The 23,272-nt window shown below is 41.9% G+C and overlaps 3 protein-coding genes and 2 long non-coding RNA genes across 6 annotated transcripts; 2 read left to right on the top strand and 3 right to left on the bottom strand.

The window, feature by feature from the left end:
- Nucleotides 1-2,578: 2,578 nt before the first annotated feature.
- On the bottom strand, nt 2,579-9,449 carry LOC107218550 (carbonic anhydrase 1). Its single transcript, XM_015656459.2, has 6 exons — nt 9,131-9,449; nt 5,619-5,669; nt 5,397-5,552; nt 3,649-3,872; nt 3,298-3,531; nt 2,579-3,045 (listed from the first exon to the last, which is right to left on the bottom strand). Exons 1-6 carry the CDS (start codon nt 9,171-9,173, stop codon nt 2,845-2,847), a joined length of 909 nt encoding a protein of 302 aa, XP_015511945.1. The 5' UTR covers nt 9,174-9,449; the 3' UTR covers nt 2,579-2,844.
- Nucleotides 9,327-14,293, bottom strand: LOC107218549 (TWiK family of potassium channels protein 7). Its single transcript, XM_015656458.2, has 3 exons — nt 13,194-14,293; nt 11,048-11,130; nt 9,327-9,441 (listed from the first exon to the last, which is right to left on the bottom strand). The coding sequence occupies exons 1-2, from the start codon at nt 14,219-14,221 to the stop codon at nt 11,055-11,057; spliced, it is 1,104 nt and encodes a 367-aa protein (XP_015511944.2). The 5' UTR covers nt 14,222-14,293; the 3' UTR covers nt 9,327-9,441; nt 11,048-11,054.
- Nucleotides 9,397-11,157, top strand: LOC124294241. Its single transcript, XR_006904187.1, has 2 exons — nt 9,397-9,532; nt 10,623-11,157. It is a non-coding gene; the product is annotated as an uncharacterized LOC124294241 (long non-coding RNA).
- A 2,430-nt stretch (nt 14,294-16,723) lies between the features above and the next one.
- On the bottom strand, nt 16,724-19,939 carry LOC107218543 (proteoglycan 4-like). Of its 2 annotated transcripts, none has more exons than XM_015656446.2 (3): nt 19,902-19,939; nt 19,382-19,561; nt 16,724-19,309 (listed from the first exon to the last, which is right to left on the bottom strand). In XM_015656446.2, exons 1-3 carry the CDS (start codon nt 19,917-19,919, stop codon nt 17,291-17,293), a joined length of 2,217 nt encoding a protein of 738 aa, XP_015511932.2. In that variant the 5' UTR covers nt 19,920-19,939; the 3' UTR covers nt 16,724-17,290. The 2 variants fall into 2 exon arrangements, with proteins under 2 accessions (XP_015511932.2, XP_046589817.1); XM_046733861.1 differs by having other exon boundaries at nt 19,382-19,617; nt 19,902-19,931.
- LOC124293346 lies at nt 19,229-20,543 on the top strand. Its single transcript, XR_006903281.1, has 3 exons — nt 19,229-19,361; nt 19,457-19,604; nt 19,788-20,543. It is a non-coding gene; the product is annotated as an uncharacterized LOC124293346 (long non-coding RNA).
- The last annotated feature ends 2,729 nt before the right edge of the window (nt 20,544-23,272 follow it).

The following is a 23,272-nucleotide window of genomic DNA, read 5'->3' on the forward strand; positions in this document are numbered from 1 at the left end:
GTCGAGGGCGTTCAAAAAACTGATTAGTAAAATCTCGGGAGCGAAGGTAACTTGCAAAAAACGGAGTCGAGACAGTGACTCGATCTCGGCTGTGCCAAGACTCATCCCTTGATTATTCGTCAAAATGTAAACATCACGGTTGATCCGATCTTGAATTGATCTTGAATGAATTTGATTTGTTCGAATGTTCAAGGTTCGATCCGAATATTTTCGACCTCTCTGATCGAGGACAATTTGTTATGGAAGGAAAGCTTCGCTTTACTTACCCGGATTCGTTTACAGTCGAGGTTTGTTTTTCTTAGAATGGATTTGTACAAGATTCAAGCTATACGATACCGAAGAGGGTGAAATTAAATTCGTTGAATAAAATTCATGGAATCGAATTCATCCTGGAATTCAATCGTGATGAAAGTTCAACAAAGTGGATACGAGTCCCGATCGATTTTTATAACTGTTAACATAAATTTTTGCACAATTTTTAACTCCATGCTCCTTTTTTCTAAGGATAAGAAACTAACGGAAGTCATTATAACCTCACCGTCAATGGCAAGTTGTGCTTTCACGAGAATATATATTTCGAGAGTGGATGTAAGAATTTTAATGACTTCGGTATCAGTTGGCGCAGCTGTTCTTTGCTCGGAATCGAGTAAAATTTTGGACTTTCTCGGTAACGTAATTTTTGGGTCATTTGAAAAATAAAATAGAAAAAAAAGTATCATAAGAAATTTCATTTGTTAATGTTTTACGTGTTTAAAAACGCATCCCAGAGCAAAGTTTTTAAAAGACCGGTCGCCTCAAAGTGAGCCAAATTAATCACCCGTTGTTATTTGTATTTATTTACAACAAATGTTGCATTAAAAAATTTTTCTAATACGTTGGCGAAACTTCGCGTCTTTCTACGCGTGGAAAAATCCCATAAGTCAAGATTCAAGCCACGATTTGACGTCAGGGAGACGAGTATAATCCCAGGCGACGATAAAAACATGCTTGGCATAGGAATTGCGGGAAACATCCTTGTCACGCTGTCACCCGAGAATCTCAAGATGAAAGATCGCTGCAAGCGAGGAATGCGATCCTTGATCGGCTTATGGGGTGTCTCTGGAACTGAGTTACGTATTCCCGTGGGATCAATACACCCGGCGTCTTGTCTTTGAATTCAAACTGGAATTCAACCGTTCGATAACTCGGATGAAACGAGTACAACCCTTGATTCCGCCTGCTGTTATCATTCGGTGGTGAAAGCTTACTCGTTGTCAGTCTGTGAACGACCGGTGAACGGGAAACATACCAAAAGTCGCGCGTATCTTACATCCGATCGTTAGTTTACCAATGCGCCGCGCCTCGAGTTTTCGCAATAAACGATACGACATTTATAATGACAAATACGACAGTGATTGTTTATTCAATAATTAATTGGGGTAAAAAACCCCAGATTCAAACCAAAATTCATCAATAATCGGACACTAAGGATCAATGAGAGAGAAAAATAATAAAATAAAACTATCAACAAATGACACGGGCGAAGAATCAAAGAAAAGCATTTTTTTTCACCAATTTTTTGTTTCATTCTTGTCATTTCGAACGGTGTGAAATTGTTCGGAATCGAATTGAATTGAATCGAATCGTTGCGTTTGCCCGAAAGTTTGACGCGACGTAAATTTTTTTCTCTTCCGCTTTTCGCGACCTGCAGCCTCGTCTCTCACCCCTACATCCTGTTGTGATATATCGCTGTGCGGTGGGAAGCGTACCCCGCTTTTGCAAGGGACGAGCGTGCTTCCTGTTGGATAACCGAAGCTAAAGTATCACTGAATAGTAATTATAGCCGTAATGAGTGTGCCCTTTATTAGCGGAATTCCAATTGCCGAGTTAATAAAGTCCTCCGGTGATTGAACGGCGTTATCGTTGATTAGCGCGACTACCTGCAAGCTTTGCGCAGGATGTTTGAATTGGATTTTTGCTTTTCATATTTTCTTTTTCGGCTGAAATCAACCGCGCGTGAAAAGGTGTTTTCAACCAGACGACAATAATTTTCATCTAGGTGAGTTTTTTTCCTATCCTTAAATTAGTACTTGAGCTGAACCGTGTTTCTTGAAACGCTATGACCAGACCAATTGTTCTTACCCAGCACTAAGAAATTTTTTCTCTTTTGATAAAAATTTTCTCTGCGTAGTTTCGAGCCTCGTGATATTGTCGATTGTTGTTTTTAGAACGCGATTGAGAAAATAATAAGGAACCATTTAGCCGGAGGATTTAATAGAGAAAAGAAATTTTCTTTCGATTGTCTGTATGTATTTCACGATACGCATCATGTATTACAAATCTTATAACGTATTTAAATACAGTATTTGCGTTCAGCCTAACGTTCGAATTACATTTATAAACACATATATTCGGTTTTAGTTGCGTAAACGTTTTATGCCTGAATACGTTATTCTCGCCGCGTTGTGAAACGATCCAACGTTTGTAAATTTTAGATCCTTTCCGCCCTGTCGGATCCACTCGACGCGCGCACCAACGTCGTTGTCCTCCTTTCGTTACAGCAGCTAGCATTTCCTATCTCAAACAAATTCCGTTCGTCTGAACAATCTTTCCGTCCGTGGAGCGATATAATTTTGTTCATTTGTTTGTTACGTTTTTTTTTTTTTCTGTTTGTTTTTTCGTTTTCGTCATCGCGAAGCGAACGATTCTCACATTTTGGAAATTTCCTTAAGCCTAGTGAATTTGCAAAAAAATTTATATGCCAAGCATACAAATTACGCCGCGGCTGCGTAAGGCGAGTCCAAATAACGAGGAATATATTTTTGCACCCGGTCATCTCGACACGATGCCGTAGCTTTCGCGATTTCAAGGGGACCTCGCGCCCTGCATCAGCACCGAGAAAAATCCAACGATAACGAGGAGCGTTTTCGGAATCTGAAGATTATGCGCCGACGAATATCCCTCCAAATGATGATAAACGGTTCTTGATCCAAGATCCTGCGTCGGTCTGTTGTTATAGGCGAGAGTTTCGTTGTTGGAATTAACCACCTTGCGAAAAATCTCGATCTGAAACAAGAGAATAGATTTTATTTGAAAAATGTTTTTGCTCCCATTGTGACATAGGTGGAATTCGTATCCTCTCAGCGGTTCTGATGGAAAAATTTCATCGGACGACGGTGGAAAGTTTTTACTCAAACAACAAGTTCGGATAAAGTTTTCCCTTCGATATTCTGTAATAAGGTTGCATGTTATCGAAATCCGGGAAACCGGTATTTTCCCATATTCGCGAACTTTGACTCGTCGTTGCCACGCGCTCACCTGAGACACGGAAATTGGCATCTTGTTGTCCAGCACGGTCCATATAGCTGCCTCTTTGCATTCCGGGGTGGTCAGCGAACCGTAATACCTGTAATACGAGCTGTGATCTTTCGGCAACAGAAGGGAGGGTATCAGCTTAGTCTGCAATTTCGTCGTTGCCGTCGAGTTTAGAGACGACACGGTTTTCACAGCTTCCAGAATTTGTTCGAGATAGAGGTTATCCTCGTTGCTCACCTGAAAAACGTCTCGCTTAGTCTCAAGATTATAATCAATACCGGCAAAAAGTCCTCCAATTTTCGTCTTCGTATAAATTCCCACTTTGCAATTTTGCTCTGTATTTTTTTCATTTACCTCGAACAATACTGCCACCACCGCTAATCCGTTCTCAAACTCGGAGGCGTACGTCACGTTGTCGTAATCCTTCGAATAGTGGACGAGATGCAGCTCGAGCGCTTCTTGTTCGCCGTTTATCGTGTGCTCCGAGCCCCAGTGAAAGTGCATCTGATCGAGAACGTAAGTCGTTGGTAGACTTCCGCCTTTCAGGTGAATCGGCACCCCCGTCAAACCGACTTGAACTAAAAACGTTACCGAGAAATTTTCAATTTTCCGCGGATCATCATTTTTGGACAAAGCATCTCGGAGGGCTGCTCAAGTATCAGCTGACACATGTTTTGCAAATTATTCCATACCACCCACAGTGTGAACGATTAGTGAGGTTTGCTTGTTTGTAAACGCTTTTTGAAAAGTTTATTTGCAAATCGATTCATCACTCGGGAATGGCAGATTTGCCGTTTATAGTCACATCCTGATCAATTTATTCCCACTTTATCAAATATTAATTATTGTTAATTTTTAACACACATTAACATGTTCTGTAAAAGGTGAATTATTTATTATGTTTCGTTATGTATTAAATACATTATATATTGTCTTTCTTCTTGAATGCCTGCGATAAACATTATGTTTGCTGGGATATTATTATCGAGAAGTTCGTGTATTATCGACACATCCTTTTAAAGAAATTTTTTTATTATTCCTAAACAGACAGCGTGTTGGCTTTGAGCCCGAATTTGATACCGTTTTCCCGAATGGCAAACCCCTGTATTAGCGTCAGCTAATACTTGAAAGGCCCCCAAGTCGCGATATCCCAGCGATAAGATTTTTTGAGTCCTAAATTTGGCGCTCCTTTATCCCCAAAATTAAGGATAAACCTCTCTAATGCGAATGCTTTGCGAAATTACATCGAGCGGGGAAAGTTACGATCCTTTTTGACGGTTGAAATAAATCCTCACAGAGCAGAAAGCCGTACACGGTCGGTGAAAATTCCCTGCCTCCGTAATAATCTACCCCATGAAATCTTTGCCCCGTAATCTTACGTGTGCGAATGTGTTTCTACCGAGCATTCACCCCCGTTTTACAAGGTAAACGAAATAATCTACGAAGCGACAAACCTGGGCCTCGTAAACAAGATAAGAAAGGTTCTCTGAAAAGCTCTCCTGTTCCGATTCACCCCAGCCCCGAATTTCAGCCAGATTGCGTCTGACGGCAGATAATTCATGCACGAGTGATCTCCAAGGGCATTTGCTCCGTTGAAGATGAATAATAATGAAATAATAATACATCGAAAGAAGAAGAAAAAACAAAAATATGACTGAACTTTTTTTATTCCAGATTTCGTTTCGGTAATCGATTAATTTTCCTCGCGAACGGTTTCTGTTTTTGACTCCCATGAACGACGCGTTGCATTATTAATTTACGCGATTAAAGTATGAATTATTATCATTGTCTTAATTCCTAAGTACCTATTTGATATAATTGGTGAAAGATAAATGAATATTTTCACCTGAAATTGTAAAATATCTTGAATGAAACTATAAATTATCAACAAAACTTTTTCGCCATTAGGACTACGAACTGTAATTTACGAAATTTTGGATTAATCGTTTAATTTTACCCATTTAATCGAGTCGTGTACAAGTTATTTTTAGCTCAGTGTCTATCGATAATTATTTTAATTCTCCCTTCCTGCGGTATCTTAAATTTTTTTTTACAAAATCATGCGCTTGTAACCGTATCGAAATAGCAGGAATTATACTCACTCGAGTGGCCGGTGTTAACAACGTCGGCGCTGAAGGCGAAATCGTATCTCGTAAACTTGAGAGAGCCAAGATCGGTTTTCACGGCATCGTCGGTGATTATATCGATCGGTGATTGATTTTCACCGGTGTTGCAAATTCCGGGCCAGTGTTCGGGACCTTAAATATCATCAAAATCAATAACAAGAACCGACGACAAGGATTATACGAGTAAAAATTTCTTACCGTTTTCACCCCAGTAGCTCCAGTCGTCGGATCCGTGAGCCAAGAACGCGTCTGCAAAAAGGAAAAAAAATCGAACGATGAATATAACAAATAAAGGTTGAAAAATTCACCGATGCCATCAACCATATAAAAATACAGGGAACTTTCCCTGAAGCTCAAGTCCTATGGGATCGTTGCTGAAATCAAAGCGCCATCCAGTGGATATATAACCTTTCCCCTATCGCCTTGTATTTCCGGTCGATGAACGAGGCATGAAGGCATATGCCGTCGGCCCCTCGGACTAACCAATTACATTTAATGTAACTTAATATCACGGGCAATCCCAGCTGCTTGAAATATGTACTCCCTTAGAGATGACGCAAGTCCTGACTATATATAAATGCCCAATTCTGTACGACGATGAATTGACGATTATAATGAAAAATAATATGAGATGGAGCGTGGATGAAAGAAAAAAATAGAAACGTTTCATCCCCTTCGATTTATCGAGGTTTCGATCACCGCGTACTTAGCGAGGAACGATAAGCGCGGAGCTTGCAATTAATTAGTCTCATCGTCGGTGAGTATTGGGTCGGATTATCGTGTAATCGCGGTAGCGGATTAACCGAACCAAGTACGTTTAATTGACGTGTATTATAAGACACGGTGGCCCGCTTCTCTCTACTTGAAGATCGTACCGGAGATTATTTGGACAATTTAAATTGACCGATAAGTGTATTAATTCGCTGACTGGGCATTTATAAGTCAAGTGCGCAAAGCCTGTATTTATAACCGAGCTCGCTGAGGGCTTGAAATCTCTATCGGACGGTGATACTTGATCCTTCAACGCTTATGAGAGATCAAAATTATGTAATGCTGATTGCAATTCATATCGCAATATGAGTCGAGATCGTTTTGCTGAATCGCTCGAACAAGAATCGTCGGAAGAGAATTATTTCCGCTATCTACATCCTGTCCTGATAATTTTTAATCACGGGTAAATTGATCGATTTGAATGAAAAAGACAAAAAAAAAAAAAAAAAATTTAATTAAACTCTGATTGTGAGATAAATAAAACGAAACAGAAAAAAGAAAATAATCAAACATTCTCGTCGAGAATTTTCGGTTGTATAACAATAACGAACTATTCATTATTCTTCTTGCTAGTCTTATCAATCTAGCAAATCATCGTTGCATAATCATGATAATTCGAAGGCGGTACTGATTCTAATCGGCAAAACTATGTACTGAATGTCTGAATGCGCAGTTGTTTTTTTTCTCCGAAATTGAGGCGCCGGTGTTTTGCAAAAGTCTTAAATTTCCATTGACAGCTAGGAGACACCGTATTACATATATATATATATATATATATGTATATATGTGTATATATATATATTTATCACTGTCAACTTTTGCGACACGACGATTGGTTTCATCCTCGACGGAACGAGGCGATCGAAAGCTTAATTCGTCAACCGACCGCAAGAACACGCTTATCTCGGATGAGCATTTGACACCGTAGGTAAGATATCACACCTTGAATTGACGCACGTAACATTCTTCGAACGACTCGTCTAACAATAAACTGCAAAAACAGCAAATCATTATACGTAAAAACCCTCTTACGGTACAAACAAGTCGATGGTATTTCGTTTCTCCGAGTATTCTTCCCGTCATTTTTCGACGCTGTCGTATCGATTGATGTACCTTGTGTGCACAACGATCACATTTGTCGGCCTCTGTACGGCTATGATTTGGCCCAACTCGAACACGCTCGTGAAATGTCACGATGACTATCGGACAGGAAGAGAGCGAGATAAGTCGTAAGGCGGGCTATTAAAGCCATATTAAGTCGAGCGACGGCCGATACTTGTCACTCAATTTATTTTACGTGCAATATATCATCGTCCGTCCTGTTTAAACTGTTTCAATACCGACGGATTAGTTCCGAGATGTATAAAGGCCAAGTCCCAATCCACCTGTTGCCCTGAATATGCTGTAATAGTTGATTTACGAGGCTCGGAATTTTGTCGCTTATTCAAATTGTCGCCAAATTTTTATCTCCGATGTTATTAGAATACGACTTTTACGAAACGGAATGTTTTCTCGCAATTTTTCAGTTATTATAGATTCACCTGCTGCAAACGTCCCCGACTATCGTCCACATTCAAGTGCTGTCCGGCAATTTATACCTCCGCAGAATTGCATTGCACGGTTGCACGTAACAATTTATTAATAACAATGGGGCGTCCTTGTTGTTATTAATACATAAGTAAGCCATCGTAACGAGGCTTGTAACCGTGTTAAGGAAATAAGGAGGCGTCGTTTATTCCCTCGCTGGTTTTGATTATTTCGACACTTGGAGACCGAGGGTGAAAAAACCGATCTAAGCTTTTTGTGCGAATTTTTCAAGGGAATTTAGTCAACGCTGTTTTTTTTTTTTTTTTTTTCTTTCCCAAGACTTTCTTCTTCCTTTCTTTCTCCTTTTCTCCACCTCGTCTATTTTCGGCGACGACTCGTACACCCAGTTTCCGTTCCGAATTTTCGACGAATTCCCGGAGGACAAAATTGTGCAATACCAACCAAAAGCTCGATAATAGCTCACGCCGAGTTGTGCGTGCCAGAATGCAATGTGTATAATTTTGTTAGTCTTTCAGCGTGGGTGGAAGTCTTGTATCGTTTAAGATACTCTTTGCACTGACAGTATCTTTGGCACGTTCTTATGTGGAGCCATGATGATAAGGACGTGACCGTTTTCGCATTTTTATTACATAAACAATTGGTCGCGGTCGAGTTGACAATGGAGGTACAAAAATAATTTCAATGAAAAATTTAATGAGACACTTCTCTACGTGCTTATTATAAATTGTCGCGTTTTCGCATTATCTTATAGACAAGAGTGGTGAAATTTAAATTATACCGTTCGCGTAATCGCGGCCAATTATTGCCGATCGTGTTCGCAAAACAAGCGCTTACTTGCGCAATTGGAGAATTGCATTACGGTGATAACGACGTGTTTACGCGTTATTATTTATGTTGCAGAAAAAAAGATGCAACGCTATTATTCTTGATTAGAGCGTAATGTCACGGGATCGGGTTCACACTTCGTGCTCCGTGAAACTCTTAGCAACGATTTGAACGTTTGAACAACTCGAGAAATTTCATTTATTATATATCACAAGTTTTATGCAGAGAGTTACAGCGAAATTTTAAATAACTTAAATAAAAAATTAATAACTTTGAAATGAGATTTCGAGATAAGCTCATTGACGGAACAGTGACTTTATTTTTGACATAATTTGAAACCTGATTTTCGTGATTGAGATAATCAAGCTAAAATCGGCCGCTTGTGTTTTGAATGAAAAAAAAAAACAAAAAAACATAAAAAATCAAGTTATCAAAAAACGCTGACAACCCGTTCAGATTTACGTATGAAGTGGGATAAAAAAAAATTGACAAAAATAAGAAAAGAAAGTAATTAAAGAATATTATAATCGTAGCGCGTCGTTTGATAATAATTAAAAAAAATTTACCTCGGTCCAGCAGAAATACGGCGGCAAAGATGAGGAACTTCATTTTCTCCTTGTAGATTTGTTTTCGAAATTATGAGTAATAGTTTCGATTCGAAGTTGAATAATCGTTGTTTACAGATGCGGTAGTGGGAGATGAATTTGATGCCACCGGGAGGACGACGAGTTTGCGACTGATACTCGAACAAATAACGTTGCCGGGCACATAGATATTGCAGAAGATCACTTCCTCGCCCTGGATTTAAACTCGCACACCGTTCGGACAGCGCTTATAATGTACTGTACACTGACCAATTGCCCCGTACATCGGCGATCTACATTGAAAAACGTCAGTCCGTCGGTGAGACTCGGCCGGCAAGTGTTGGCCCGGGGCATATAAATTGCTACCTCGATCTCGTTTAAACGGTGGGCACAGCAATGGCGACATTCGGAACTCCAAAACTTTTCTAGTGATAATTTTTATCTTTATTGTACTCGAAACTTGTACGAAAGGCGCGCGTTCAGAGGCTCATTAATTAATACGTCGGATCGAGTTGCTATAATTGTCTACAATTGTCGTGAATAAAAAGTGCCGTATCAGCATCGGATGCGAGAGAATACACGCGAATGTTGGTAATTTAACGGCCATAGCAAATACGACGAAATTTCGATTTCTCTATTTTCGTAACGTTCAGAGCATTGTGCGGAACTCGTAAGCTTGAAATTATTTGCTTGCGCATTACGTACAACGACTGTACAAAATTAGACGTATTTGCTAAGGCAGTATGGATGTAAGATCTGGAGTAGTTTTGTTTGGCAATTTTTCATTTTTCAAAATAACGAGGGAACTTTATTTTTTTTTTTTTTTTTTCTCATCTTTACTTCAATCCAGTTTCTTGCCGTCACTTTGGCAAAACGCCTGTAAAAGGCACTTTTTGAATTTCGTACTTGAATGCATTTTTGTTTTTTGTTTTTTTTTTAGTTTTTTAATTTTTTTTTTAATTTACCTACCATCCGTACAAAGTCTCCTTGAAATGAATGTACGAAAATAACTTTGGATTCGATTACTGTTCATTGGCTGTATCTGTTTTAACATTTTTTTCAGTTTGCAGAAGACAAATTTCTCGAATCACAGTAACTCATTCGCTCTATAACTTTGAATTAGTCTAGAGTAAATAGTACTTATTAGATTAGAGGTGCGGGTTTGAATTGGGTCGATTTAAAAGCACATTATAACGATGTTTGTACGTTCGAAAGTAACGAATATTTGCCGTGTGAATTGAAATACTCGATAGCTGAGGAATGAATATTTGCCTTGCAAATTTTGTTTGCATCCAATATCTCTTTATCACAATATAATAATATAAATAAAATATTTTCGTGACCGCGACTATTTTGTTCTTGCATATTAAAAAATTTTGCGTGCAGGTATGTATATAATCTCGGCCGAACAAATGATTCGTTTTTTTATTTCGCAGTACAAACCCGTAAAAAGTATTGTCCTTTATTTACACAGGTGTACCTATCGATGAACATTTTGCGTTCAATTTCATCGGTCGATGAAACGATCCCGAGAGAAAATCTACGCTGTTTTTACCCGGAAGCCCAAGACCTTGAAGCCCGAAAATGAAAATCCGAAGGGTATTTCATCGATATTAAAATAGCAGGCAAAACAGCATCGTGTGGATAACCCGCATCGCCCGAAAAATTGCGTTTCGTCACTTTCGGCCGTTTCTCGACAAGCACAAAAATTGTGGTTAAATCTGAAACCGGAAATTACGCTACTAAGGGTGGTTCGCCTTGGGCGAAAATCGACCTTTTTTTATCAGCTGCATGGAATCTGCACGCGCGATTTCCAGCCCACTTTACTTTTTCAAGTACCTACTCTATGAACTCCCCCTCTCCTCCCCATCTTCATCCCACCTAAACATATATACTTACCTAAATTTCACGGAGGATGTAAGCTCTTTGTAGAAACTTCATTCGTATACTCTTCGCCAGGGTTTGCATACCGGATAAGCATCCTGAAATAAATTTAATTCCTTGATCAATAGGAGGTCTTTACGTTGTAAGGCTGTTGAAGGAGCCCCCGTGGTACAGAGGATATTCGCAAAGACATTTAGACACCTGAAAATCATTTTTGACTTCTAAATTCGTTGACTTTAGACTGATTCGAAACTTGCGTTTGCGATACAATTATTCTTACAGTGCCTATCAGCTCTTAGGAGTTTATTTTATTGACATTTTATCCTTACTTCAGGCTCATTTCTGGCTAACCATGCGAAAATTTCCCGAACAATAATTGTATCCAATAATTGTACCATTCCCCCCCTTGGCCCTGGCGACGTGATCGAAATTTTTTTTAATTATTGAGAATTTGGAAAGCTAAAATCATCCCTGTCGTGGGGACCTCGTCAACAGCTTTAAAAAAAGAAATATTCCAATTTTTATATTTACGTGTTTAGATGTGTGTTTTTTCTATTCCGTTGAAAAAAGATTATTGCTCATGTTACATGCACTGATTATTTGAGATATATATTATTATAGAGGTACTTTAGCACCGATGATGTCGTTTTGACATTTTGTTGTGGTTGCCAATCAGCTGATATTTCTTTCCATTTTTTCATCTATTGAAAATGGAAAGAAACCCATCTAATTTTTCGAGCTTTCTGTACTTTATACGCATGAGTAGAATTATTTTTTTTCCAAAGAACCAATTAATTTGCTCACTTGCAGTGGGGCTCCGGGCCTCGTGCGCACGGCCCTGCGGTCAGATTTACTCCCTCGGTCGTTCTGGGTTAATAGCTTGACATTGACACCGTTGCAATTGACATTCAGACCTGATTTTATGGCCCGGTCTCTCCCCTCGTAAATTTGAGTTCAGTTTAACTCTCACCGAACCCTAACTTTGAGCCGTGAATTTTTTTCAAAATATTATAGGACGAGTTGGAACTGAAAATGCTGCCCACCCTTAACGAGAAATCCGTATTTCTTTCCGCCCAGATTTCGTTTCTTGATTTTTGAATCCAATTTTCCGTGAAAAATATTTTACAATAATTATCGGAACACTTTACGTACAGAAGAGGGTTTTAATTTTCGAATAACGATGTTTATTTAAATTAGTTCTCACGTTGGCCAGTAACGAAGATTAACGAGCTCACACTTGGTTAGTCTGGTTCGAAGTTTTCTAGCTGCAGTTACTAAATATAAATTTAAATAGCCGAACGGGGTCGCGTGAGAGCAATAATAAATAAAAAAAAAAATTCCAACTTTCCACGCTGCTTTGCCGGTCTTGCAGCCTTCTCGTTATTTGTTTATACAACCGTGTGATAAATGATCGTTTATAAACAGAACTGAGACTTTTGTGGAATCATATTGATTCGTCGTCGATCACACGACTCGAGCCTCATATTCCAATCGACCTTGCTCTTCGACACATACGTAATTCCAATATAAATCTACTTACGTGTACATATTCATTTTACGACTAACCTGACATTCGCGTATCGCAGCTGATTAATGGTCCTCCAATTCGTTTCCGCGAGTTCTCAACACGTTATCTAATTTTTTTACACGCGAATATCAGAGCTCATTTATTTATTACGTTATATATGCGAAAAAATTTATTTATACACGGCAACTTCCGTGAAGCCAATCGGTAACAAAAGGGAAACAGTTTTTCACCTGCATACCACTAGACATGTATATAAAAAAATTATATAAACGTTAAGAATATATACATACAGGTATATGTATATATATATAGGTATATGATATGTAAGTTATATTTCTAGATTTAAAAAAATCGTTCATCGACCGTTCGATCTCGGATTTGGTTTTCTCACGTTCCTGTTCAGGCACCGAACTTTCCTAGGCACTAAAATTCCATATCCTTCCAACGACACGTCCACATTTCTATAACCAGCGAGTTTATTCCACTCGCAGCTTGAGTCACCTTTTTTGAATTGAAGAAAAAAAAACCTAAGGAAACGAAAAGGTCAGACGAACAGTGTAGGATCGTCCGTGGGAAGTGAGACCGTTGAAAATATCGAGTGTCCGACGTGTCCGGTAGTATTGGACGGCTTACTCGTTGACGGGAAAGTGGCAGCAGAGCAAGAACTTGAGGCGAAGCTCCTCGACCGTCCTTTTGAGGAATTCCCTGAGTTCCCTCGCCTTGACACGCACGTCTTCGCGCATGAGGTTGTAGCACATGGCGATCAGGCCCATGCCGAGTAGCAGGAAGACGAAATTTATGACGAGCTTGGTCTGACTGGAGGTGTGACTTCTGTCGCGAGATCCGAAGCCGGTTACGCCGGGAACGAAGTCGCCCATACCGATCTTGCATAGCGATGTAACGCAGAAGTAAACGCTGTCGAGAAATCCCCAGTTCTCCCACTGGGCGAAGGTCACGGACCCGGCCAAGACGTAGCCGAAAATCACCCAGAGGCAGGCCGTCGACGGTACGATTATCCGCTCGCCTTCGGTTCTCTGCTTCCCGGCGCACTCGTGGGCCCGTCTGTAAAGCCACCGAAAGCTCTGGGCGAGGACCTTGCCCATGTTCATGAAGTAGAGAATGTAAAGAGGGATGCCGATCACCGCGTACATGACCGTCGCCCAACGGCCGAGGTGCGTCCTGGGCACGATGTTCCCGTAACCGATCATCGTGAACACCGACATGCAGAACATCAGGGCAGCCGGGAATGTCCAGACGTCCTTGACCCCGCGACCGTCGTACTTTTTGACCTGGGCCATGTGGACGAGCTGTTTTTCGAACTCCTTCAGCACCGCCCTCGTCCGCAGTTCGAACGCCGTTTTGTTCAACGTGTTCACCAGGCTGTCGCCAGCCGTCTTGACCCAGAGATTATCCGCGCAGACGTTCCGCGCTTGGGCGACGCGCACCAATTCCGGATACTCGGACATCGTCTCTATGTGGATGAAGCCGAAGGCTCCGACAACCGCGTACCCGACTATCAGACCCCCGACGCCGACCTGGGTACACATGAAGGCCACCAGCTTGCGGCAGCAGTCCTTCACTCGCTCCCTTGGGTCCGGGCCCGTCGACGTGCTCGAGGAGTCGCGGCTCCTCAGCGACGACCGCATCGCTCTACGCGACATTTGATCACACCAGGAACAGGAATATGGAAACGACGGACGTGGAGGCCGGGCTTATGGACGCTCGGAAACTGCCGCTGAAAAGATATTTGGATTCTCACAGCCTCTCCGGCTCTTCTATTTCTGTACCTTTATTGCTCCGTTCCTCCCCTCGTCTCGAACTTCTAGCCGCGCTTCCGCGCTCGGCTAAATGCTCGCGAATCGGAACGTTGAAAGAGTCGGTGCAAGTTCTGGGCCTTTTTATTTTTTTTTATTTTTTTTTTTTATTTCATTGTCGAAATGTAACTCGAACCATTTATCTCGGTGACATGTTTTCCGGTGCTCGTGATATCCTAAAAACGTTTCAAACTCATTTACTTCAAGCTTGGAGACGGTATTGTTGTATTATTTATCTTCTTTGTTACGATCCCATCTATTTTTCAATCGTCTTATTTTGTCTAGTTGAATAAAAAAATTGTAAATGACAAAATTCCGACACTCGCCAAGAAGATAAATTATGCAAGAATACAAGATGTTCTGAAAAATTTCAAGTGAATCAGTTTGAGATGTTTTTGCGATACCGTTGGCACTGCAAACATACCGCTCAGCCAATACGGCTGACGTTATTTTCAGTGACAATGCTTCGTACTAATTGGTTCTGATCAAAAAAATTTAAAAAAAACATAAAAAATACTCCGACGGAGTTCGTTCTACGCACTTTCGAATCAAAAAAAAAACTCCATTCTATAGAATAATTGACTGTCAAGGTATAAATTTCGAAAATTCATTCTCCTTTTTAGCGATATACTCGTACACTACATTCTCTTAACGGAGGAGTTTTGTGGAGGATTTTACCGAGCTACAAATGAGAACGATTTAAACGATTTCGAATCACCCGGTCCCATCCGATAATTCTTCACGAATTTTATAATATACACAAAATTGACGTTCAGGTGACCTGCGGTGTTAGTTAGTTTATTATTTGGAGTAAAACAACACCGTCAACTGTTGGCAGGGATACAAAAATATCGTTTTAATGGAGTTTGACGGAGTTTGATCATATCTAACGGCGGTATCAAAACGCCGCGTCTCAGACCGCCGGTTGCTCAACTTCCTGTCAAATTCTGGTATTTAACGACAGAGAGAGAGAGAGAGAGAGAGTGAAAAGGATTTATTATATATCTTCGGACACTACGATCCCCTAAGGATTACGCAACAAGTACACAAAATAGAAGTTAAAAAAAAAAAAAAAAAAACAACAGTAACAAAATGAAGGATACATCATTAAAAATAAACAAAGTGTCGAGTAAAATAGGTAAATTAATGAGTAAAAACAAAGAGCAGTTGTCAAATAAATATTAAAAAATAAAAATAAAAATAAATACAAAAACGAAAGAGAGAGAGAGAGAGAGAGAGTTAATTAAATATCGCTGAACAACTTCTAATTACCAATTTTATTAGGTATACATCTACACGCGCATTTCGTTTTCTCTTTGGGTAATTTTACTTCACTGCTTTCCAATTGCCGCAGTCTTTTCATGAAACAAGTATTTCAGCATGTTATTATTCTTTCACTATCTTGTCCGACACTCCGTTATAATTCCATATCGCCTGGTTGTCTGGATAGGGTACGTTATACTCGGTTTATACCGACCATAAATTTACCCGCAAGCTCAAAACCTCCGCGAATATCATACAGCAATATTTTATCTCCTCATTTTTCAACAGCAACTGTCGCGTTTTGTCAATCTTGTTATCCGCGCACTGGATCAAACGATGTAACCACCCGTCCACTCTTGCAGATCTGATAAGAATGTCTTAAACGCGCAGTACGATGCTATCTTTACAATTAGTATAACTAAAGCTGTCACGTTTATTGTGACATAATTGGAGGAAGATTCACAGCTATCGGAGGACAGCCGGGGGTTGCGAAATGGAAAATATGTGATTATTCTTCCCACAGAACTTGGATGGAAAAATTGCGAACGATCGAATACCTGATAGGCCTTATCAATGGTCAGACCTCTCCACAGATCAATATTTTCAATGCTTACACGATCAATCACACTCATGTTCTTCGCAATTTTTTCATGATTGATTAATATCATCCGAAACCTTGAACTACGGCGCTCCTTCTTTAGGGTAAAAATATTTCTGTATAATCTAAAAATACAAGCGATCCAAGTTATATATAACTCGCAATCAGTCGACTCTCGAAAATTCTACGTTCATTCGTAACAACAATGCGGCAAGAATCTTGGCTTTGTCTTCGACGGTTACACGAGTACGTGAAAATCTCACGGATGCGGTTTTCTCTACTTGCGTTTTCACGCACTCGTTATACTTGGCCGTGGGTGGGAGGAGGCGTTATGTAGAATGTCGTAATACACCGTCAACAGCATATGCACAACGCCCCGGTCCGTCTACATACCTAATTATTATTCCCTCTCTTATTCTCAAGTGGTTGTGCGAGGTTCGTTACACTCGCGAGAGGCTGTCTTATGAAATTAATTCTCACACTCCAATCTCCTTATCTTACTCATCTTTCACTTTTATTTATTTAATAGTTTGCATAATAACGTATCATCGTTTATTATTTATTTACATACGAAAATGAAACGCAAAAATACACGCTGGCAACACTCGGTATGACGGTGAATATTCAAAATCAAAACCTCAATTTATAATTTCGGGAACCTGTTTCAGATCGATTCCTTACACATGCGATCGCTGTCTAGACTGAACGAAGTCAAAAAATTTCAACCTCCGAATGAAGAGTGATCAAAAGAGAAATCATATTTCTACTAATTAAAACGTTTAATCGCGTTAAAAATAAAATTACATAAATAGGCGTACATCTAACTTTTTATAATAACGAATCTACGTAATGTTATATAAATTCTCACGTTTGTATTCCTCTACGATCTAGTTCCACTCTTTCAAAATTATACATACTCCCAGCCTTGTGACCCCGGCATTATCCCCAAAGCTAACGACGAATCCAATTAACCGGGTATCGCGCAAGGCCCATTGTTTGTACCGTATTTCTGCGAGCAACATCCAACAGCGGGTCTGCAAAATGGGCCCAAATATCTACATCCCTCCTTTACCTTGTCCAAGTTCCTTCTCCTCCTCGGAGTCGTCGGTTATTATTTGCACGCTTCTGACCGGTCCCATTTTTCTGTACCGATAGGGATTCGGGGCCGGAGTAGCTGCAGCCATTACACCCGGCGCCATGACGGGTCGATCGGGGTTGATGGCTAGCTGCAGCATTCTGAGTAGAAGGGCCTCTCTGACCGGCGGTGGCAGGACTTCCTCGTCATGTCCAGGACTCTCCGCCTCCTGAGCGTAGAACTTCTGTCTGTAAACCCGCTTCCCGTACCCAGTAGCAGGCTCCTGGTAATCCTCGTACCTCCCGGGTTGGTAAACGGGATTCAGAATCCTCGACAACCCCGGTCGTCTTCCTGACGCCGGATGGACGGCGAGTCGTTCGCCGTACTGGTTGGGCTGCGGGGCCTGTTCGAAACCGTTTCGAAATAGGTTTTGCCGCGGAGCCGGGGCCTGATAGTCGTTCCGGTAAGTAGGGAAGGTCTGCTGGTCGTAGAGAGCGTCCTCGAGGTAGGTCCGAGGGTGGGCCAGGGCCCGGGCCCCGTACTGACTGATGAGGAGTCGCCGGAGGAGGATCTGAAAGTCGCGACGACTGAGGGGCGGTGTTATGGGTTGCAGGGGTTCCGGGGGTGGAGCGACATTCTGGGCCCTATAGGGGTAGTCCTGGACCGGCGAATAGTCCGTCTCGTCAATTGGAGACTGCTGATCGTCCTCCGGATACGGAAGCGGACGAGGAACGGGTCTCATCAGGGGCCGTAAGAAGTTGGGTCCGACATGAACTCTCGGTTTGGGTCCTTGTTCCGGTACCGTCGGCTCCCCCAAGTACCGAGGCTGGCTCTGTTCCTGCGTGTCGGGAAAAAGTTGGTTCGGAAGCGGGCGGAATATGATTCTGCTCAGCGGAAGCTGCCGGTATGGCGCAGCGTCCTCGTCTTCTGGCACCCTTCGAGCCTCGACGATTATACCCTCGGGTGGAACTTCTCTCAGGTACTGTTGCTGGTCCGGATGTTCCCTGACGTAGACCGGCTCTGAGCTCTGCCTTGCGTAGTCGCGACTGGGCTGAACGGGCGCCCTGAACAGGACCTGCTGCTGGGGCTGAGCGTTCCTTTCCTGGTCCTGGAGGTCCTTTTCTCGCGTTTCGTAAGCGCTTAGGCCCTCGTATTTTGTATTCGGTTCGAACCTCGCGGGGCCCAGGTTGTTCTGGTTCACGTAGATCGTCTTGGGCCGCTCGGCTCGTGATCCTGCGATCCTCTGGGCCACTCGGGGTGGCGTCGAGGTCGTGAAAAGCGGCCTCGAGAGCGACAACGCGCCACCGTAAACGTCCCCGTGCTCATCCACCGCCTCTTCCGTCGCGCTGTCGGTCTTGGTCGTGTCCTCGTTGAGCTGGCGCCGCAGGGTGTTACCCGTAGTGATCTTCACCTCGTCCTCCTGGTCCTCGAACTCCTCCGTGATCGGACGCAGTGAGTGGCTCGACTCGATCGGCCTCTTCGCGAATATTATCCTCCGATGAACAGGGGCTCGTTTGTCCTCGACGACCGGCCGCGTTATCTGGGAGTCCTCGTCCTCCGCTTCCGTATCCTCTTCGACCACCAGTGGTGCTGGACGTTGGTGCGGGCTGAAACGGGGCCTGTTTCTGGACGACGACGACCTGATGTAGTGTCCGTTGTAGGTCGGCCTCGAGGACGGTGGCTCGGTCGTCGTCGTTGTGCTGGTCGTCGTTGTCGAGGTCGTAGTCGTCTTCCTCAGACGCGGGATCGTCTGGACCACCGAAGACCTTGCGCTGGCCTCAGTCGCGTAAACGACGTTCGGCTTTCGCGTCGACGTCGAGGTCAGGTTCAGACGAGGGATGCTCTGGACCACCGAGACCTGTTCTTGGAGCGGTGGAACCGTGGTCGCCTTGAAACCAGTCCCGTTCGACGAGGAGTAGGACACCCTCTTGATCTCGCCTTCGGCGTCGACGAAGCCAAAGGTGCCCTTGATGTTGCCTAAAACATCGCGGCTCTCCACCTGTCGGGGTTAATTAGTGACGATGATCGGTAGACGATGGGCATGCTGTAAGGTATGATCGTTCGAACTTACCTTGAAGGAACCATCCCCAGCCTCGTAACCAAACGTGTACGATCCGTCCTCGTTAACCTTTCTTATCTGCTTAAGGATCGCCACCTGCTGGTCGTTGCTCGTCTCGGACGTTTGCTGATCCATCGGGTTTGTGCAGCTTGCCGTCACCAAGCAAAATATTGCTATTAGCCATGGCGTCATCTTGGAACAGAGAAGACGGTTCGTCATTCAACTTGGGTATACGGTAAACGTCTCGACTGGAACAGTCGCAGGAATCAAAAAAAAAAAAAAAATAATAAAAAATTCCGTCATTTACTATGTATTCTACAATTTTAACTATTTGGCACACTTGAATCTTCACATTTCGACTCGAGTTTCACGTTTTCGACAATGCGACCGATTATCTCTTTCTACGAAAAATCTATAGAAACTGGATGTCAATCACTGGCCGACCGAGGACACATCCGGGATATCTAATCGTTGATGGAAAATGATTGGGAGAGGATCGAGGGCCGATGGAAACGCGACAAGGAAGACCCACCTTGCAGGTAGAACCCATGTTACCGCGAATGCGGCTGGTGTTGACAATGGGATGCCGAGTTTCCCGGAGCTGGTTATATAGAGTGACACAATGGTTGCCACCGTTCACCCTGGCTTCGCCGGAGACGCGTTCCCCTCTTCGTGGAGCTGTGCGACCTTGATGACCCCCAAACATTCGCCAATTACAATGAGACGACTGTGTGTGCCGGGTAACTGGTTGACCTAAAACGCGTGGCTCAGGAAAGTGAAGTAAACAGAATGTGTAATGTGCACCCTTTTACAATTGGAATTCTATACCTCTGTTACTTTCTTACAGTTTCTGTGATACGTAACCCACCAATCTTCTCGCGTTACGTACACTTTTGATAATTCATATCCATACCGCGGTATTTCTCTGCGACTTTTTCACCCAGAGGTTCAAATTTTACCAAGAAATACTTGTTCGTCATGGGAGGGGAACAAATTGGCTTCAACGGTTCGTTTGTACCTGGGCCTCGATTCTTAGTGTGACATGTATCAAAAATTCTTGTCCGCTTTCCAACGCCCAGTGAGAAAATCATAACGACTAGAACAGCTTGTGAGATTCAAGATTGTCCGAAAATCTTTTTACCTGATCATTAAATGACTCACGACGTGGTCCGAATCACAACCTTGATGACGATCATGTATTTTGATTATTTTTTTTTCTTCTAAAAGCGTTTACACGATTGCCCAGGTGTCCTAGCATGGAGCACAGTTTTAATCAAGATCGATCTGTTCGGTAGCACCGATTGTACGATGCTTATCCATCGGTGCCGAGATCTCTTATCGTGAGATCTGTAATTTAGGTTTCCGTTGAACGATATTTGATTATTTCGCATAGTCCGTGAGCGATAATCTTGAAAGTTGTATATTATAAAACATTCGTTTGATCAAGCTGAAAAAGAAAAAGGCTGATGCCAAAAATAATAAGGAGACAATACAATGACGGCGGGGCCAGGTGAGAGACCGGTATACAGACCTGTGAAAAGAGATTAAACGGATGAAGAAAGAGTGAAATAAATGTACATAAGTAGGAATTCAGAATTGAGGATTTAGACGCTGAAAAGTTGCGATGGGGACAAGTGAAAGCCACGTGGGAGTCAAAGCTACGCTGTATATAGCAGAGTAGAACAGTAGTAGACTAAAATCTGTAACAATAGTTCCCATAGTGTGCAATACTCTTATTGTGCCGTAGTTCTTATACCTAGCAAAGAACCTTAGCAGACCTCAGCCGCTACTCCCACACGACAATTATTATATCACGCAATTTCCTTTTCGCGTTTCGTTATCTCTTTTGATCTTCGTATGTACCGTGCTGGGTACACACTCTTATACGCAGCATCTCCCGTCACTTGATACATGATACAAATTGTATCTCGAGTACGTAAAGCAAGCCATTGTCCCCGGATTTTCCTTTGGCATGTCGTTTGGAGAGCGACTTTATCGACTTTTGCCGCTTCATACTTCACGACAGAGAATTTGCTCTTTTCCCACTTCCTGTGCCCGTTGTTTTTACGCTTTTAACGAGTTCTCATACGGAACTGACGATTCCAAACACATGTATTTTTTTTCGTCGGGTCCCGAAGTGTGAGTGCCTTGAGTAAGCTTAGCAGATTTGGTAATAGATAAATACAGAAGAGAAAAAAATAGCAACAACATATGAATGTTTATTTTTCGTGGTACATTTTTAATTGCAGAACGTTATTCACACGGTTCAATTGTCGTCTGGTCCGATCTCCTTTCATTCTTCTTATTGTCCATTTCTATTCTTCTATTTTTACACTTCCTACAGTAGTCGATGTCTCTTTGCCGCGGTGGAGAAATTTATGTTACGTTTTCTGCGTCACAATGCTTGCTCTGTTATTACAGTACCTACCACGAGCCGTATTCGAGTTGTAAGCAGTTTCGCGAGCTCTGTAACAGTAGGTTCTGGTAGGTACTTGGCGAAACCGATCGAAGGTTTCTTTTCCTTCCGAATAAACTCACGAGAATGAATCAATGCTTCCGAGTCGAGTGTTTACGAAAGTTGGAACTTTTATCGCTTCGCGATTTTCGATGTTTGTGCAAACATTTACTAATAAAAAAGATTGATCGTCTTGAACGGAGTTCTTTTGATATTCTCGCGGATTTTTTTTTTTTTTTTACATCCTGCAGGCTTTTTTTTTCAATTCAATTAAATTTCTTCGGGCATTACGCAAGCTTTAATTATTCTCCGGGCAAATTCACGGAGGCATTCGTTATTAGCTTCATCATAACCACAGAAAATGCGTTATTACTGGAGTACGAAGGCGGCACACCTATTTAATTGCATTCATTCGCGTTGCCTTGTACCGAGCTGCCTCATATCTACTTAAAAAACAAATATGGTGGCCGACATTCCTGCCCGTTTCTCTGGGAACTAGAATCCGTCTCTTCCTTCTTCGCTCTCCACTCATAAGTCACAACTGAGTTCACCAAACTTACATGCGACGAATAACGTGTACTGTAAGTTACCAAATACAACGTTAATGTCGACTACTGAATTACCCAACGATACAAATATCCAGTAGAATAGTTGAAAGACTCGAGTTTCCGTTTGATATTCTTTTTTTACACTATTTGCAATATTTTACTGGATAGAGCGTTAAAGTCGGCAGAGTGATTGAAGTTATGAACTTATTACTGTGTTCTGTGAGAGAAATATTAATTTTTTTTGTTATTATCATTCCTTTTCTTTTATTTGGAGAAGTGTTTAAGAAACAGCGATAAAAATAAACGAAACAATTAAAGTCCCCGAAGGCTATCGCGATCGTTATAAAGATAATGTCGAAGAAATTTGCATCTGGTGAGAAATACCTCGGCCTAAAATTAAATCACTTTTGAAACAAATCGTTCCTCCGGACCTTGATTTGACTTTGGTTGATTGCGAGCTTCAGGAAAATTACCAACCTTCCATTCATTTGAATTCGGAGCGACTTCGGACCAATCGTTTTTACCAACCCATGAATTTTTCTGTACACAAAATCTTTCGAATAATTTAATCGTGATAAGAACTCCCTCCGATTATTTTCACCAAGAAATTTAGTTACCGGAATCGTTAATGCTCATCGGTGTCTACGAAAGGAAAAAAAAACGCACAGATCTTAAGAGTTGAATAAATTTCACGTATTCGATACATTAAAACAGCGAGTAATGACGTCACGCCGATAATCTCTTGCAAATGAATAAATATTGTGACTCGTGGATCGCTGCCCGCGTTACATTCGTGCCAATTGGGTTGCCTAGAGTAAGGAGATTAGTGGTAGGGCAATAGAAACGTGAAAATCGCATGAAATTAATAATTATTTCTCTGGCGTCTTGACGTTAAACCTT

Source organism: Neodiprion lecontei, chromosome 1 (genome assembly GCF_021901455.1).
Source record: "Neodiprion lecontei isolate iyNeoLeco1 chromosome 1, iyNeoLeco1.1, whole genome shotgun sequence".
In the NCBI taxonomy this organism is placed as follows: Eukaryota; Metazoa; Arthropoda; class Insecta; order Hymenoptera; family Diprionidae; genus Neodiprion; species Neodiprion lecontei.